The sequence below is a fragment of the Microchirus variegatus genome, assembly GCF_963457635.1.
Source record: "Microchirus variegatus genome assembly, chromosome: 6".
Lineage (NCBI taxonomy): Eukaryota > Metazoa > Chordata > Actinopteri > Pleuronectiformes > Soleidae > Microchirus > Microchirus variegatus.
In genome coordinates this window covers 22,010,851-22,030,541 of record NC_139807.1, presented here as the reverse complement: position 1 = coordinate 22,030,541, position 19,691 = coordinate 22,010,851, and the positions used below count along the sequence as shown (strand labels likewise).

General features: G+C 41.3%; 1 protein-coding gene across 1 annotated transcript in view; it reads right to left on the bottom strand.

The window, feature by feature from the left end:
* prkcz (protein kinase C, zeta) overlaps positions 1-19,691 on the bottom strand; it is a gene marked incomplete at both ends in the record, with an annotated part of 236,578 nt that overhangs the window by 65,434 nt on the left and 151,453 nt on the right. The window contains 4 exons of the mRNA XM_083891163.1: positions 360-447; positions 620-755; positions 10,155-10,241; positions 10,440-10,537. Of these exons, the coding sequence (XP_083747289.1) occupies positions 360-447; positions 620-755; positions 10,155-10,241; positions 10,440-10,537 (409 nt within the window). The remainder of the gene's footprint in view (positions 1-359; positions 448-619; positions 756-10,154; positions 10,242-10,439; positions 10,538-19,691) is intronic.

Sequence of the window (19,691 nt, the reverse complement as noted above, 5' to 3'; positions counted from 1 at the left end):
GAATTCACTACCGCAACATTTTTCATGAGCATACCTTTGTGTTTCCACTCATAATCCAACCTGTTTGCAGCCACCTCACTTTACTTGTGCAATGTTGCTCTTGCCTCAGTCTGTCTCGACATAAAACAAATTGCTTCCTGTGTGCAGTGTGCGAATGTTGCTGGGCAACATGAGATTTAAACACTGCTCTACTAAGAAACAAAGAGAGAGTCCTGTGGAGCTGATTGGATTAATTAGGATTGTATGAACTTATCAGTCAATGGTTTGAATATAACGGGCATTTGTTCATACAAGAGATTTTAAGTTTATTTGTTGGTATCAGTGTTTGGACAGGAACTGATCAACACAGTGTTACCCACCATAGTCCTCTCCTCTGAGGATCTCAGGTGCAATGTAGTTGGGTGTTCCACAGAAAGTACTGGTGGTGTCACCTGGTCTGATCCCTTCCTAGGTACAAGAACAATGTTGTATGAGACAAAATTAAGTGCATGAACATAAGGAGTGGAGGAGGAAAAAAAGGGCCCATATTAGTACTCTCAGTCAATATGAGGCTATTACATTATTGATGACCCTTACGCCTTCCACACGGTCTACTGTCAAATCCATTGGGTTTTTTTACCTTGCACATGCCATAGTCTGTGAGCTTGATGTGTCCCTCATAGTCCAAGAGAACGTTGTCCAGCTTGAGATCTCGATAGATGATACCCTTTTCATGCAGGAAGTTCAGAGCTATGCAGATTTCAGCGGCATAAAATCTGCAAAGAAGCAGAAAAGTGGATGAAAAGTATAGTCATCACTTCAGGTATATAATCCCTTGCAAACTAAATTGAATGTCTTGCTTATTTCATATGCTTTCATCTAAGTGAGGAAAAGATTATCAGAAAGTTGAAGGTGATGTAATCCTGAAGGTCTGGAATAATGTCCACTATGGCTGTTTCCATACGAGGGCATTAGTTCTGAAAAATACTGCTCGATTTCCATGGATCTATAGTCTCTTTTCCACCTATGGTCCCAGCTTGCCTCGACTCAGCATGGCACAGTTTAGGTTGCTATTCCATGACAAAATAGTACCCACTCAACGTGGGCGGAGTCCTAACTGTATGGCTGCATGAAACTGCTGTGACTTGGTTTTATACACACAAACAAGTTACTAGTGGCTTGTAAAGCAGTTGTTTTCAGTGTAACTGAATCATTAGAATCAGTTAATTAAAACATTTGTTCAGTACTTCCTCCATGACCAGAGCACAGACTCACAGGCAATTTCTCAATATCCATACTTGTCCGTACTTGCGTACTCCGATACTTGCGAAAACGTCAGCGGCGCTGTCAGAGGTGATGAGCTCTGCCTATGTTCTGATGAAATGATCCGGTGGCTCAGACGGCTCCGTCATTAGATACTTGGTGTGAACGACAGATTTGTTGCTGACGCGTTATTTTGTTTTTAATGCAAACGTTTTGACCTGACAGTTTGAACGTTTGTATAATATTAATGGTTAACTTATTCTAACTTTGAATTTTAGATTTATATTAGGGCTGTCAAAATTAACGGGTTAACGCAGGATGATTAATTTGTGGAATTAACGCGTTTCATTTTTTTTAACATTAGCGTCAGAATGCTAGCTGACGCTAACACTAACTAGCAGAAGCAGTGCTTCTCCTGCTGTGGGTTTAGTTCCCCCAAGAAAACTATTTAACTTCTATACTTTATATTTTGTTTGTAATGTGAGTTATTTAAAGTGCAATGTGTAGTTTTTTAAAAAGTGTTTTCAAAAATTTTATTTACAGTATTTTATTTTTCTATTTATTTCTATTGTCTTATAATGTGGGTTTTTTACAATGTAATATTTATTTTTTACTAAGTTTGTATAGGTTTTTACAAGTTATTTACAGTATTTTATTGTTCTTTACATTTATATTTTCACATACTTTATTTATCTCTCCGTTCCTACAACAATATAAAGAGAAAATTATAATATATTTACGAATGGTAATTAATCGTTATTAATTGTGATTAATCCACAGCTACCCTGTGATTAATCTGATTAAAAATTGTAATCCTTTGACAGCCCTAATTTATATTAAAGTTGCACTGTCATTGTATATGTATTTAAATATATTATTTTTTATAATTATCATAACATTATATTTAGACATGGATATATGTATGTGTATGTGTGTGTGTGTATATATATATATATACATATATATATATATATATATATATGTGTGTGTGTGTATTATGGCATGCCGTTCAGGAAATTAATCTTTGAATATATGGAATGAAACTTTGAATATATTGACTGAACCTTTGAATATGTGGAGTGAAACTTGAAAATATTGAATTAAACCTTGAATATATGTCATGAAACTTGAATATATTGAATGAAACCTGAATATATGGTATGAAAGTCTGAATATATGGAATGAAACTGAATATATTGAATGAAACCTTGAATATATTGAATGAAACTTGACTGACGTCAGACTTCACGGCAGTGCCTGTGGCCATCTTGTGTAACGAGTGGATGCTGCAGCAAAAAGTGACAATGAGTCAGGCTGCTCGCAATCTCGTTGCAGCAATATTAAAAATGACATCATTAAGACACTGGCGAATCTGCTGTGTGAGTAATGTGCCCAAAGCTGACAATGTGTCGCCGATCATCAAATACGTTCAATACTAAACTAAATATTCAGCCTGCATTGGTCTATGAATGTGGGTGATTCATATTGTATCCAAACAATATATGAAGAGCTTCTCTTTCAGTTCACGAAATCCTTGTAGTCGCAGCAGCTTCTCCAGTCCCGGAGAAGTGCCGCTTCAGAGCGCAGCCATTACGCACGGCCATTCACTGTGTTTACCTTCATTAAATCACCCGAAAACTAAATCAAGCTAACCATGCGGACCTATACACACAGCAGAGGGTTCCGTTAATAGCTTTTTTATGAAGGATTCGCTCTGTTACCGTTATTCACCAGTGTTTTAATGATGTTATTGTTTAATATTGCTGAAACGAGATTGCGTGCAGCCTGACTCATTGTCACATTTTGCTGCAGCATCCACTCGTTACACAAGATGGCCGCAGGCACTGCAGTGAAGTCTGACGTCAGTCAAGTTTCATTCAATATATTCAAGGTTTCATTCAATATATTCAGTTTCATTCCATATATTCAGGATTCATTCAATATATTCAAGGTTTCATTCAATATATTCAGCGTTTCATTCAATATATTCAGCGCTTCATTCAATATATTCAAGGTTTCATTCAATATATTCAGAGTTTCATTCAATATATTCAAGGTTTCATTCAATATATTCAGAGTTTCATTCCATATATTCAAGTTTCATTCAATATATTCAAGTTTCATTCAATATATTCAAGGTTTCAATAAATATATTCAAGTTTCATTCAATATATTCAAGTTTCATTCCATATATTCAAGGTTTCATTCAATATATTCAAGTTTCATTCCATATATTCAAGGTAGGGGTGTCACGGTATGAAAATTGAACCCCACGGTTATTGTGACCAAAATTATCTCGGTTTTCGGTATTATCGCGGTATTTTTTAAAAAGTGTGTGAATATGTTCAGAAAGCATTGATAGTCCTAAAAGCTATGCATTTTTAATATGCTGGCGGTGGGCGCTGCAGCTGTGCTATCATGTTAACATTATTGACACAGTATTGTGGGTCTTAAAACCATAAACTTTGTGTTTGAATTAAGGTTGTTTTATCGCTGTGAATCACTCCTAGTTTGGGTGTGGTGATCTCACATTCCAGAGCTTTTGTTGCTTTTTCAGCCAATCAGCTGACGATCACGGAGAATACACATGGCTAATTAATATGCACGAGAGAGAGCGAGGAGGGGAGAGATAGTGCATAGAACTTTCCTGTGCTTATGTGTGCAGTGCGTGTGTGTGTGTGCAGTGCGAAATTAAAGCGTGGTTGTCATCAAAGCAGTCATCAACAAAAGCTTTGTTTGACAAAGGAAGGCAAGGAGAACAGGACAATAATCGTCTGTGGCTGAACATCTTCACAATGACAGAGAAAGCACAGAGACTGCTGGTGTGTGGACTGTTAGCATTTTAAGCTAGCAATCTTTATGCTAACATGTTAGCAGACTTCATCGTCACAAAAACAACAAACAGATGATTATTCAGCGGCTGAAAGAGAGCAGGACAGACACTGTAGTCGTCTGAGATGATGATGTGACGCCAGCACCGCGCTATAATGTTATGGGTGAGTTTTCATATATGTATATGTCCTGAGGGCTGTCGTCTCCTCCTTCGGCCATGATTCCAGCTTCGATAAAGTTTGAACATCAGGTTGTAGGCTACAGAGTGCGCCTGCGCGGCAACTTCAGCAGACAGAGACGCTGGAAAGGCTCATGGTGCCTACACCGCGGGCGCGGTTATTCACCGAGATAATAATTTTTTTTGAAATGAAGACGGTAATTATTATCGTCAAAAATGTTATCGCGGTTTACCGTTACACCGTTAACCGTGACATCCCTAATTCAAGGTTTAATTCCATATATTCAAAGTTTAATTCCATATATTCAAAGATTGATTTCCTGAACGGCATGCCATAATGTATGTATATATATATATATATATATATATATATATATATATATATATATATATATAGACACACACACACACATATATATAGTCTAAGCTCTAAGTCTATATATATATTACTCTACACTGCTCTAATGTATCTATTTATTTATAAAAATGAATAAATACATTAAGTTTAATATTTAAAATGTGAAAACAACAACAATATATGATTTGTTAAAAGTATTTTATATGATCATTCATCAACACTGTAGGTGGCGGTAATGAGGCTTAAGTGCTTGGCACCACCCGCCATTCAAACAGTAGAACAAGGAAGTACACTGCTGTTCCAATTGAAGAGATCGTACACCCGTACTTGGCAAGTATGTACTTCCCAACTATGAAAGTACGTACTGGCATACTTGGGTATTGAGAAAGGGCCTCTGTCTGACAGTCACTGGACTGAAATACAGTGGCAGGGTTTATGATGTTGTGATGACGTCCAGCACCCTCTCTTACAGATGCACTGCAGCTGTTCACTTCTCTGCGAGTTTCGAAGTGTGGAGACTGACTGACATCAGCAGACTTAAATTCAAGTCAATATTAGCGCTTACAGTAAGTAGCACTTGGTGAGTCAGTAGCATGTTTTCCCTATCCGTGTGTAGGTTGTGTGTTTTCTGTCTCTGGGAGATAAGCCTTCATTAGCACTGATGAGAAGCTCTCTCCGTCTGCCCACCTGCCGCAAATCCATGTTCGTCAAACAGTGAGGGAGAGACGAGAGTGAAGAGGATGTTTGCCAGAAGAATCACAAATTCCACATCGCTCCCCCGCGCTTTCCCTCTGACAGCCCTCATTGTACACACTTTCATTCCTGGCATCAGACTGATAGAAGGTGTGTCCTATCGGCAGCACCATCCACCGCCCACCAGCCCACCCTCCCCCCCACTGCACGGGGGAATGCAGCAGGGCTCTTTGTAAGAGCACGGCTCATGAATATGTACAATCATTATGAGTGATTAACATGCTGTTTTGCATATGTGCAGCCACTGCCTCCAGAGTACAGATTGCAGGGGCTGATTGGGACCCAACAGTGCCTTTCTAAATTACCGAGCCTTTGATCCAGCATTTATCAGAGCCGCAGTTGGAGTGCCCCATAAGTAGATAGGCACAATGAATTATGGGTGCTCATTACATTTCTCAGAGGTGGAAAAAAAATTCAGGTCTGGTTGCAGTGCCACATCCACGTGGAGCTGCTTAAGCTTCCCATTAAACCAACAGTTTGTTTTTGTGAGGGAAATATGCTGCCGAGGAACATTTTTACCCCAAATGCAAAGAAAGTGAAGCATCTTCAGACACACACCTGCCCCATAGCAACTTTAGCATAAGGGGGGGATGCATTAGTGCTCTTGCCAAATTTTTTAAATATGTTTCTGTGTCGGACATTATTTTTTCAGAGGGCAATTCTTTACTCCAAGAAAACGAGAGTAGCGCTGACATTATGAAATGACAATCAAGCCATTACTAAGCAATGGTCAGCTATTTTGAAATAATTGATTAACCGTTTTTAAGGAACTAAAACAACCTTTCGGATTTTTTCAGCTACGTAAATGTAAATATTTTCTTTGCTCCATATAACAAAAAAGAAATTTTAGCAGGTTGAGCTGTGAAGAGCAGCAGCGAAGTGACCAAATGCCTGCTGCTGCTGCCACCTTGTAGTTTATTGTCATTACTCAAACACAAGTTTTAGGTAACAAAATGAGGTTTTGTATCTCACCAGAAGTGCAACAAGCAGAAAGTGCAAGAATATTATAAATATAGAGGCAATATGAATAGGAATATAAATGAGCGGTATAAATATAAATATATTGTACAGATTGTTATATACAGATAGCGGTAAGGTGCAGTGAATATGTTATGGATGTTATGGACATATGGATAAATGCTTATATATATACAAAATATTTTACAGATTAACAGAATATTTTACAGATTAATAGAATATTTTACAGGTAGGTAGCTTATTTTAATAATAAATATACAAACGAGAGTAAACATTCTTCGGTGGGCTTCGGGGGTAACTAGTGTGAGGTGTTGTGCAGGGGGGTCAGTGGGGGGTAGATATCGGAAGGGAGGCAGAGTTCAGAGATTGTTTGGCAGAGTTGAGAAGGCAGACAGCTCTGGGGAAAAAGCTGTTCCTCATTCTGCTGGTTCTGGTCCGGAGGCTTCTGAGGCGTCTGCCCGAGGGCAAGGGGACAAACAGTCTATGGGCAGGGTGGGAGGAGTCTTTGAGGATGTTGCGAGCGCGACGCAGACAGTGTTTCCTCTGAACATCCTCAATGGCAGGAAGTGGAGTCCTTATAATGTGCTGTGAGGTTTAGAAGTTCCTCAGAACGTCTGAGGACAGGTGGTGACGCTTCAGGATCCTCAGGAAAAAGAGGCATTGATGAGCCTTTTTGACAAGACTGGAGGTGTTGGTGGACCAGGAGAGGTCCTCTGTGATGTGGGTCCCCAGGAATTTAAAGCTGGAAACACATTCAACAGCCATTCCGTTGATATGAATGGGATTGTGCGTGATTCTTCTTTCTCTTCTGAAGTCCACAATTAGCTCCTTTGTTTTGCTGGTGTTAAGGAGCAGATTATTGTCAGCGCACCAATCGGCCAGATGTTTCACTTCCTCCCTGTAGGCTGTCTCATCGTTGTTACTGATGAGGCCAAGCACTGTTGTGTCGTCCGCAAACTTGACGATGGTGTTGGATCCATGTACAGGTCTGCAGTCGTGGGTGAAGAGGGAGTAGAGGAATGGGCTCAGCACACAGCCCTGTGGTACGCCTGTGTTGAGTGTGATGGTGCTGGAGCAGGAGTGTCCTGACCTAACAAACTGAGGTCTATTGGTGAGAAAGTCTGTAATCCAGTGGCGGAGGGAGGTGATGAAGCCCAGGTCTCCAAGTTTGGTATTTAACTTGGAGGGGATGACAGTGTTGAAAGCTGAGCTGAAATCAACAAACAACATTCTGGCGTAGGTGTTATTGTTGTCTAGATGTGTGAGCACAGAGTGCAGCACGGTGGAGACTGCATCTTCGGTGCTCCTATTGCTGCGGTAGGCAAATTGGTAAGGGTCCAATGTGGGTGGGAGGCAGTTCTTCATGTGCGCCAGGACCAGTCACTCTTCATAATAATGGGTGTGAGTGCTACAGGGCGATAGTCATTCAGGCACGTGGGTCTGGAGTGTTTCGGCACTGGGACGATGGAGGTGGCTTTTAGGCATGCTGGTACAGCTGCTTGGGCGAGGGACAGGTTAAATATGTCCGTAAAAACACCTGTGAGTTGTTCTGCACATGCCTTAAGCACACGCCCGGGGGTGCCATCTGGGCCAACAGCCTTCGGGTGTTGATGTGGCTCAGTTCAGCATGGACGTCTGTGGAAGTGAGTGTGAGGGGCTGGTCATCTGCAGGGGGTCCGGTCGTAGTCCGGGGAGGGGGGTTGTGGTGTAGGCTCCTGAGATGTTTGAATAGACGTGATCCAAGGTTTTGTTTCCTCTTGTGTTGCAGGAAACATACTGGTGGAATTTAGGGAGCACTGTCTTTAAGTTTGAGTGGTTAAAATCACCAGCAACTATAAATGCAGCCTCCGGGTGAGCATTCTGTTGTTTACTGATGGCTGTGTAAAGTTCACTCATAGCAGCTTTGGCATCAGCATCAGGGGGGATGAAGGCTGCAGTTACAATGGTGGAGCTGAGCTCTCTGGGCTGATAGAAAGGCCTACACTTAACCATGTGAAACTCCAAGTTTTCTGAGCAGTGTCTCTGAACAACGATAGAGTCTGTACACCAAGATGTGTTAATATAAATGCACAGTCCTCCTCCTCTGGTCTTACCGGACTCAGCTGCTGTCCTGTCTGCTCGATGTGTGTGTCGGCCGGCCAACGTGATGGCATTGTCCGGTACTCTGTTGTGAATGTGAAAATCATGACGTTACTGTCCATGAGTCTCTTGCTTTGGGTGATGTGTAGTCGTAACTCGTCCATTTTGTTCACCAAGGACTGCACATTAGCGAGGAAGATGCTGGGTAAAGCGAGCTGGTGTGGTGTTAGCATTAGCTTAGGTCGTATGCCTCCGCGCTTCCCCCGCCTTTGTTCACGCTCCCGACGCTGCCTGCGATCACTTCCGCCCGGCCGGGTAGAGTGCGTAGCTTTGGCTGCTCTGGAGATCTCAGGAATGAGTTGAAGATTGGTGGTAGTGTCGTGGGGGAGATTTAAACCAAGATCCATGTAGGATGTTAAAGTGAGACTGTTCCGTACAAACAGACCTGAAATTACCAAAAAAATCACTGAAAAATTGCAAAACTGGGAGAGACGCTGGGCCTCGCGATGCACACGCGCCGCCATCTTGGTCATCATTTTATGTTTCTCCACTTCAACAATCAGTCTCTCGTCGTACATTATGACTCTCTGAGACGCTCTGATTAATTGACTGTTGACCTGGCAGCACCGGTCACGACGTAATGTTGATGTGAAGTTGTGATAGGCTATATGACCTGCGTGTTTTATTTTGAAAGGGGGGCGGAAGTGTTTTACTTTGATTCTGTATCAGACTTCCTGTCTGGTGCGATCTGCTCTGTTGGAATTTACGCGGTTCAGCAGCCGCAACGGCAATAATAGAACTGCTACCTATCGATAGCGCTGCGGTGCGGCGAGCCGCTTCTGGGACGCTGCAGAGACGTGCTGCAGCGCGTCTGGTGGAAATGCTCTCATTGATGCGAATGGAAGTGATTTGCAACAGTGACCGCGCCGCTGACGTTCCGCAGCTGTAACTCGTCCATTGGAAATCCAGGGTTAGACAGCTGCTCACGCCCCGTCATTTTTTTTGTTCTAACTCTAAAAAACAACAACATACAAACATGATGTGAACTACAAAGGAACCTTCTGGATCATCCAGCCTAAAAATTGTGTAGCCAGCTGAGCCGACTGTGCCCTCATCTTAACCAAATCCAGTTATAATTTCACTTGCTCCGTGTGTCGTGCTCTGGTCATGCAGCAGCTTACTGCTGGAGGCTTCACTGCTGGGTCTCCATTTGATCCTGATTAGGGCTGTGACTACTAATCAATCTCTAATTGCCAACTATTTCAACTCATCAATTAAATGAGGAACCAATTGACATTAGATCTGCAACTAACAATTATTTTCATAATTGATTAATCTGTCAATCATTTTCATGATTAATCAAGTAATTGGTTGGTAAATAAAAAGTCAGAAAATGTTAAAACAAACAAAAAAAAAACATCTGGAGCAAAGAAACATTAATCATGAAAAAAGCTTCAAACCGATTAATCGATCATCAACATTTAGTAATCGATAAATAATCGTTTAATCAAGTAATTGTTTCAGCTCTAATTGACATATCAATCCATAATGAAAGTAATCATTAGTTGCAGTCCATACATTTGAAAACATCACATCTACTTGTGTATTTAAACACAAGACTTAACCATGCAGGTACAGATTGTGTCTATACTGTATGTAGACACACCTGAATTCCAGACTGGGACCTTTTAACCAACACATGTGAACAGACACTTTTAACACCTGGATGTTTACCTCGCATGTTCTTCTGGGAGCTTCCTTTGTCGTTGCATATGAAACATCAAGTCACCGCCGTTCACATATTCAATTACCAAGAATAACCTGGAAATAAGAGCAGGACGAGGCAATCCATTTAGTTTATCAGTGACACTGTAAAACAGAGTATCTGTGAGAAATCAGGTCTGAGTTTTGAGAGTTTGAAAACACTGTGAATTTTTTTGTATGAGATCTGTTGATGGCAATAACATTTTTAAGGTTACGCCATTAAAAATCCAAGTGTCAGCTTCATCCTGTTCTTACCGACTTTCTGTCTGGAAACAGGATTGGAGGCCGACTAGGAATGGATTGTTGGACGCCTGCTCAAACACATGCTTTTCTGTCTGCACCCAGTCGATGTCCTGGAGGGGAGAGAGAGAGAGAGATTTTTTGATTTTGACTTTTGAATCAACTTTATTTTTCTATTTTTTTTTCTTTTTCAAAAAATCCTCTGAATGTATTCACACATCAGTCTTACTCTTTAGAGTAAGTAAAATAAATAAATAAATAAATAGATAAATAAACACTTGAATCACATAAGCACATCTCCAAACTGCAGTGTGTGGTTTTCCACAGAACACAACGTCTGATTAAAACACCAAACCTGCTGGAAAGAGTTCAGATCTACTGCTGCTTTGTAATAATTAAAATCAACGAGGAGTCTGGACTTCATCATATTCAGTCACAGTGACAATAAAACCATCCTCCACCTTTCTCCCCTCGGCTAAAATACACCACCATTTTGGCCTGCCCTAAAACAAAGTTTAAATGCTGGCATTTGTTCTTGTGCTGGCGTGTGTATTTAAAACCCAGAATAAAAAGCTGCTTGGTAAAAACCTCTCCACATCTGGTAAAAACGGTTTGTAAAAACACGTCCAGTTTTCCAGTTAGAATGTTTTTCCGGTGGTGCCATCCAGTGGTACGAGGCGTGTATAAGCCAATAAAATCCCTGAGCAGTCTTTAAAATCCGGTGCCAGGAAAATGGCAGGAAATAGAAGTCGTCATCTGTCACGGTTTGATTAAAAGAGGAGTCTAAAAGCAGGCGGTCGTGTCCTGTGAATTTCTGTCTCCAGTGTTCTAGGAGCTTCTATGTGACCCTCACTGACATCAGTCTGAGCCGGGCAGTGAGTTCAGAGGGGTCATCCATCCGGGGTCCAGTCAGCGCCACCACCTGCCCCAGAGTGACGACCCTCGCAGTCTGCAGTCTCGTGGCCAGACTCTGACCTGCCCACCTGGGAAGGTCCAGACGGGTCCTCTACGCCTGCTCTCTCCTCTCTTTCCTCAGCAGGTTCCACACTCAAAAAACACTTTTGTAAAAAGCAGTCAGAGGAGATGTGCTCATGTTCGGTATATTCATTAAAAACAAATTAAAATCATGACCCAGGCCTTTAAAACCCCCAGCTCCCCTCCTGCCATCAGAGCCTCGCTTTTCTCACAGTTCACTCTAGCAGATGAAATAAAACCAAAGTCTTTCACAGTGTCAGTTAAAATGTCAATATCTTGTTGTGAATTAATTAGAACAACGAGATAGTCTACATAACCAGAAAGTTTAAAAGGGGGGAAGCACACACCTGTAAGTTTAGCTCTTAGTTTGTGGAGCAGAGGCTCGATGGCTGCTGAATATAACATCCAGAGAGAGCAGCCCTGCCTTACCCCTCTCTGGATCTCAAATGGTGCACTCAGCCCGCCATTAATTTTCAGAATGCTCGCAATGTCACTATAGAGAACCAGGACCATGGCTATGAAACCAGGGTTGAGAAAGCCTTTTCATGGTCCATTGAAATCAGACCAATCTCTATACCCAATGAACTGGAGAGCTCCAAAACGTCTCGAATTAAAGTGACGTTGTTCCTGATGAGCCTGCCAGGCACACAGTAAGTCTGGTTAGGGTGGACGATGGACGCCATCACCTCCCGCAGTCTAAGGGCCAGAGCTTTGGACAGGATCTTATAATCTGTGCACAGTAATGAGACCAGCCTCCAGTTTTTTAGTTCTTGCAGGTCTCCCTTTTTTGGCAGCAGGGTTATTGCAGCCCTACTGCAGCTCAGAGGCAGTTTTCCGGTCTTCAGGCTTTCATTAACCACCTCTAACAGATCTGGTCCTAGTATAGACCAGAAAGACTTCAAAGCAAGAAAGAAATCAGCAGGAAGGCCGTCCATGCCCGGAGCTCTGCTGCTCTGTAGGGTCATGGTGGCAGTGTAGAGCACCTGCAGTGTTACCTCTGCTGCTAACTCACTCTTAAAAAGGTTTTTGTAAACCTGGCAGCATACTTCCTGATCTCAGAAAAGTCTGAGACTTGGGAGCCGCTACCCGTCCATGTTCATGAACCTAGACCTGACCAGAGCTCCCTGTGCTGAAATGCCTAGCAGGTTGGCTATGGCCGACTTTTTTGACTTGAGGGAGTCTAAAAGCCCTCAATTTGTTGTAGAGTCTGTGAGAGACTGCAGCTCCACCACCTGCGTCTCCAGATCTTTCATGGACCGGGTTTAGTCTGTAGTGACACCCCGAGTGAACTGCTGGCAGAGCTGTTTTGTCTGGGTCTTACCAAAGTCCCACCACTGTTTAAAGGCAGGCCTGCTCTCGCTGTGGGATTCCCCCAAAAAAATGTGAAAGCCGTTCTAAAAGCTTGGTTTCTTAAAAGGTTTGTGTTCTTTAAACGAACATTTATAATAAAAACGGAGGAGACAAGACAGTGAACAGTAAAACCCACAGGCTGAATAAAACACCTTTTTAAAAATATTAAAATGGTATTTAAAGGTCACATAGAGTGGTCCTGTTGCACATATAGTTATGGAGGTCTACTTACATATATTAACTTGTTTTTATGGTCAAAAACCTCCTCGTTGCTGTAAACTAGCCGATAGAAATCCTCTTTTCTGACAGTGTTTTTCAGCCGCGATGTTTCAGAGTGAACTTTCACCCCCAGAAGACAGAGTCTTGTGATTGGCCAGTACTATCCAGCACATCCTTTCTCAGAACAGTGTTTAAAAATAGCTTCGTCACGACTCCCCGCCGCAGTCCCATTTATGACTTTAAACCGGAGTCAGACCCAGAGTCAGAAGACACTGTCGCTCGTGAAACACCTCCACAACGGACGTTATTCTTCTTCTGCGGTTCAATGTACGCAACCGGATGTGCCCGGACTACCGCCCGGAGCAGGACGATCGGCTGTTCAGGAGAACCGCTGCTTACGTAACTATTACAGGATTTTCAGTGATCTCGTTGAGCCCCGAGATTACAATAAAACACAACATTCTCAGCAATGGCTGAACTGTTTGTTTCGAACCGTCAGGCTTCATAAACAAGGTAATGACGCAGATACACACCAAAAAAAACAGCGATAATAGGAACTTCCGGTCTAGTTCCGCTTTAAAACAATAAAAATGGTCCAGTCTGGCCAGAGATAAAAGATTACCCCTTGTGTGACTCCAGGTGTACTGTCTGTGATTACTGATGAAACCCCTCCACAGGTCAGACAGCTTGTGTTCTTCTATCAGCTGTCTGATGCTGTGGGATGATGCAGGATGTGGTTCAGGATGATTCCAGTCTAAGGTTGGATCAACTGTACAGTTAAAATCCCCCCTTAAAAACATAAAATCATTTGTACCACAAGCTCTACAGTATCACTTAAAACATTTAAAAATACTACCCTATCCACTCCATTGGTGGGAGCGTAGACATTTAAAAACACAAGCTTTACATTTTCGAACTGAGGTTTGACTTTCAAAATAATTCCAGGTGTTTTAACCTGGAATTATCTCCTCAGTCAGACAAGAAACTGGTAAACAACTTTTGGCGAATAAAATCCTCACCCCTCCACTCAGACTGGACATATGACTTAAAGGAGCACTCCACCTATTTGCATTAAGCTTTGCATTGTTAGAAACCCAGTCATACTTTTGAACTCTCTCATTCTCCCCTGAGACGGGAGAAGTCCGTATTTACCTCTTACACTTCCTCCAACAATGACGCAAAATTTGTCATTTTGTGTCATTGTAGGAGGAAGTACGGAGCCCCTAAAGGGACATGGAGAGAGAGAAAAAAAGAAACCTTTCGCACGCTCACCAGATACTTTTGCATGCTCACCAGATACTTTCGCGTGCTCACGTTATCGTTTCGCGTCCTCACCAGATACTGTTGGAGGCTAAGCTAAGCTAACCAACTATGTGTGTGCGTGTGTGCGTGCGTGCGTGCGACGTCAGTGAGTAAAACAGAAAGTGTGTGTGCCGTGTTGTGGTTTATGTTGAAGGGCCGCAGCGAGACACTGTCACGCTTCATACTGTTGTTTGGTTATGTTCTCCCCTTTATGAGAGAGTCTCATTGTACCCAGAGAGGCTCTGCATCACCCTGCAGTACTGAAATAAAGTGCCATGTTTAACGCAGTCGGTGTCCCGCAGTTGTTGTGTTGTTGCCGAACGAGCTAACCCAAGCTAAGGAGTTAGCGTTCCTTTACTACGGTTCGGGCAACTGCCGGATTGCTGTTGTTGACAATACTTTCTCCTGCTCATCAGATAGTAATTGCATGCAGGCATGATGACCGTGAGATCATCCACTGCAGTCATTTCGGTTTGTTTTTCTGTGTGAAAATGACAATGATAATAATTAGCGTATTATTAGATAAAAAGTGATTTCATTTGGAGAAAATGGTTGATAAACACTTCAGAATTAGAGCTACTTTGTTTACTGGCTACAACTGCACCATTTTTATTGTGTAATCTAACTTATGTAGTATAGTAATATAACAAAATCAGTAACTATTCAGCCTCCTTCCACCAACTACCTACCACTACTGTTGAACTGTGTACATAATTATGCATACAGTGTAAGGTGAAAAAAAACAACTTTATTATTCAAAAAGGAAAATGTTTTACCATCATATTCAAGAGTACAAATAAAAATAAACAAGGAGCCAAATCTAAAAGCATGTCTAACACAATATGCAAACAAAAAATAAATAATGAAACGTGTAGAGCGGTGTCAGAATCTGATGTGGGACAGCTGGAGGAATCACAGTGGTGAAGAGGAGCAGATGATGTGAAGATTTTCCCCAAGACTTGATTAAACCATGTTTCAACTGTAAAGGACAAGGAATACAATTACACATAAAATATGAAAGAAGATTTTACTTTTTTCCAGGAAAACAAAACTTTCAGAAAAAAATGTCAACTGAGTGAGCTGTGAACATTCTAATGTGGTCTATATAGGCTATGACTAACATTAGATGAAAATGACAACATTGTCTGTGACGTCTTGAACAAACATCAATAACATTAAAACATTTGAATAACACTGACATTGTTCTCCAGCGAACGCAAGGTGACTTTACTTTGCTAACAGATTGTTTATCAAACGTTACTTTGACAACGTTGTCGCTTTACTGCCGACAACTATATCATATCGTTTACTATGAGCAGAAATAGTGGAGTATTAGCGTCAGTCTTACCTCTCAGTGACGTCTTCCTGCTTGAAATGTAGCCCGTGAACCCAGCTAGTTTCCAGGTTTCTTCTACAACACTCCAAACAAGCTTAGCTTAGCTTCCTAAGCTGCCTGACCTGCCCATTAAAAGCCATCCTCCAATCACTCTCTATTTCAGCTGTGCTGTGGGTTTCCTGTAAAAACATCACGTCTATTTTCTGTCTCCATTAGTTTAAAAAGAGCAGCTCTTTTAAAAGCAGCTCTGGCTCCATTTAAATTTAAAATGCTGATATTAAAATCACACATTGGAGGAGAGAAATTAAAAAAGAAAACAGCAGTGGTAAATAGGGCTGTAACGATACACAAACTCACGATTTGATTTGTATCATGATTTTTGACCCACTGTTCGATACATTCCACAATTTTTTTAAATATAAACAACATTTACTTATAAAACAACTTAATGTAACATTTGATAACAAATATTTTGGAAAACTGTGAACAGATTTTAACATAAATAAATAAATAACCAAAGATTGCTCTCTTTTCTGTAACAAATAACAAATAAAAAAATAAAAAAATAATAATACTGTTGAAAAATACAAAGTAAATTATCAATCAGACTGGGATTTGTCCCCAAAGCAAGCTGGGAAGTGTAGTTCTTCATGCGAAGCAGTTTTGTTCCGGTGGAAATAACTTGTTTTGATAAATAGCAAAGGTAAAAACATCTCCACTTGTATTTCTTGAAAGTCAGTTGTTATTTTGGGGCTGGATCCGTGAATCTTGTTCGTAGAGTGATAAAAATGGTACCGTTAGAATCTGTGAATTCTCCACTGTTTACATAATCACGCTGACGCTCCGGTGCCACTTTTAAACATGTGCGCTGTAAAGGTTTGATCCATCGGCGTTTTAACTGTGTTTGGTGAACATAAGTATGGTTTATATGAGCTTTTAGCTGAGTTTCTGACCTTTCTGTGGGTATGCAGCATGTCTGTGTTTGTTAAAGTTAGACATGGTTTTATGACGCTTTTGTCACTGCGTCTGACGCTGCCCTGGGACTGGGGACAACAGTAAAGAAGAGATTGATGATGACTGTAATTAATTAATCACAATTAACGCGATAATTTGACACCCCTAATAAAAATAATAGTAATTTGAAAAGTTTGGTAGCACTAACAGCTCATATCATGTGGCTGACTGGAAAAATAAATGGGAGTTAGAAAGGGCGTTTCGCGATTCTGTTTTCTCAGCCACGACACAGTGTCTCTGAGTATCGTGATTTCATATTCCATAGGCATATAGTTACAGCCCTAGTGATAAAACATGTCAGTAAATAAAAGCATAAATTATTAAATATCTTCTTCATTTGCGATGACTTCGCTTTCACTCTATTAATGACAGTTTTCAGGCGATAGATTTCTTTGTCTGAGAGGACATTATCAGTCTTTCCAGACTTCCTGGTGAGAGGATGAGCTGACTGAATGGACAGTCTGAGGTTATCAAAGTAGTCCTCTACAGCAGGAAGTCTGGTCCCTTTGATTTTTTCTAAAAACTTTTTAATCTCCTCAGGAGAGTAGAGATTCTGTGGAGGCCCATCCTGAGTGAGACAAGTTACTCTCTGTTTCTGTTGCAGTTTTTGACTTTTTCAACAGTTTTCTTGTTTTTGTGTTTGATTTCTGAGAGTCTTGTTTTTTTTCTCTTTTGAGAGATTTTCATTTCATCATCAGAAAAGTCCTCATTTATCAAATCAACAAACATGGTTTCCTCATCACTATTATCGCTTAAACAACTTGGTTCATTTGGAATAATTTTTTCTTTAACTCTTTCGGGTTGTTTCACAGTATTGATTTTCGAGCATGAGGGGCCCATGGAGCCCATCGCTAGCCCCATAGGCTCACCAGTCTCAAAGGTCGAGGCCACTGCAACACCCCCTGGCATCGGGGCAACCACCAGAGCCACCGCTGGCGGCGACTCAGCCACCACCGGCAGCCCAAATGGCCTTCCGCACCACAACCAAAACATTTCATGGTCTCCGACGAGGTGAAGACCACGTGAGTGATCCCTTAAATTTTAAAGGAAAATGACAGCTTGAGATCACATGTTGTGTCTTTGAGGATCATGTACATCTGTCTCCGGTGACACACGATGTGCTGCGGAAATTTAAAGCCCAAAGACACAATTTTTATGGGAGAGACAAGTTGACCATAACGAGACAGCTCTTTAGCCAACACATCGTTCTTAATGAACGGTGGAGCATTGGAGATCGTTATCTTAGTGGCAGGACGGACGAGTGGGAGAACGGAGTGAAGGTGTCGCGTAACACGACACCGCTCTCCACGACTTTCCCCACCTTGTCAGTGCTATCGAAGAAGATAGCAATCACTCCGTTCATGCGGGAGGCAGACTTAACGCTGCCGTACCCCACCACCTCTCCTACTGCCAAACCCGCCTCCTCCACCGAGCACAGCCGGGATGAGTTTGATGGCATGGCGACGAGTCAGCCGTTCAAACTCTGCGGCAGCAGCCACCGCGACCGGCATCTTGCCAAACAAATGCTGCTTCACCAAACCGATCAAAAAACCACCACCAGAAAACACCAAACACGACAAAAAACACCTCAAAATAAAGACAAACTATAAACTATAAACACATAGATAGAAGAAAAAAGAAAAGTAAGTAAGAAAAACTCACTCACACCACTGAAAAAACTCCAGTAACGCAATCACTCTCAGCACTCAGACCTCCAAGAGCAAGAGGGAGAGAGAGAGAATCAATCAATCATGCCAATCAATTTTGTCTGATCAATAGACTGTTTTTCACACAGAGACGACAGCTGTTAACCCTATAATGCTAAACGTTGTATAAAACCTGATGTATACAATTATGGGAAGTTCCATTGCTGCATTATTTTTGTGTATTTTTTGTTCAAGAAAAAAATAATCTTTGAGCATTGCGACCTGCTGTATCAAATATGATACAAATTTAAACTCCTATATGGAAATTGATATTTGAAAAAATAAAACATTTGTTTGATCAGAAGACCAATGAATGCTCCAGTTTCAAAGAATTGGAATTTTCTGTCAATTATTTAATGGTTGGGGCTTTACAGGGTTAAGAGCAGTTAGTCTGGAGAGCACTCGTCAGTAAAAAAAACATTCTCTGTGGTTGTAACCGCTCAAACCAGCTCCTGCAGTGAGGAGTCAGTGTCCAGCCTCAGGCGAGGACATTTATACAAATCCAAAGTGTCATTAAGTTGATAATAGTTAATGTTAATGTGGGCTACAACACAGCTAGTGTAAAATATCAAGCTCCTCCTGCTGTGCCTCTAATACCACATTGTTAATTCATAACACCACAAGAGGGACGCCATACTGTGCACACGGTACCAAATTCCTTCAACTGGACTCATTACCACGAGAGGAACTGAGAATTGTACAGAACACGCCATCACAACACATCTCCTGTTGGTCATCTCTGCTCCTTCAGTGGTTTGAAGTGAATCTGTGGAAAAGCTCTGAGCTTCCTTTGATGTGCGCTACGAGACCACAGCAAGGATTAATTATTAAATGACAGAACACGAACGTAGCCATGAATAAATAAAATAAAAATGGAATATTCGATTTAAAAACAGTGGTGGAACGTGCCGATTTCCTTAATTCAGTTTTTATTAGGGGCACATTTGTTATGGAATCAAATTTGTTTTGTTCACAGCTGTCACAGAATTTGTGTCTTGGATTAAAAAACATAAAGTGTGTGGGAAAAAAAAACCCAACAAACAAAAACAAAAACAAATTAAAAGATGATGAGGAAAGTGGAGGCGTGATGTGCATCGTCCTCCTGGGTGTGTTTGAAAGATGCAGCTGGTCGTTGATTCAAGTTTAGCTTACACCAGCCTGCGAGACTGCAGTGTGATTTTTTTTTAGCAATAATGCCATCTAGTGGCATTACATCAAGGCATAGACACCAGAATTCACCAATATACTTCTCCTATCTCTATCATGTAAAAAATTTTAACTGTTTTTAACTTAAGGACACAAAGAAAAGCAATTATTGAAATCAAGAGAAACATACATTTTAGAATATCCATCTCATGAACTCTA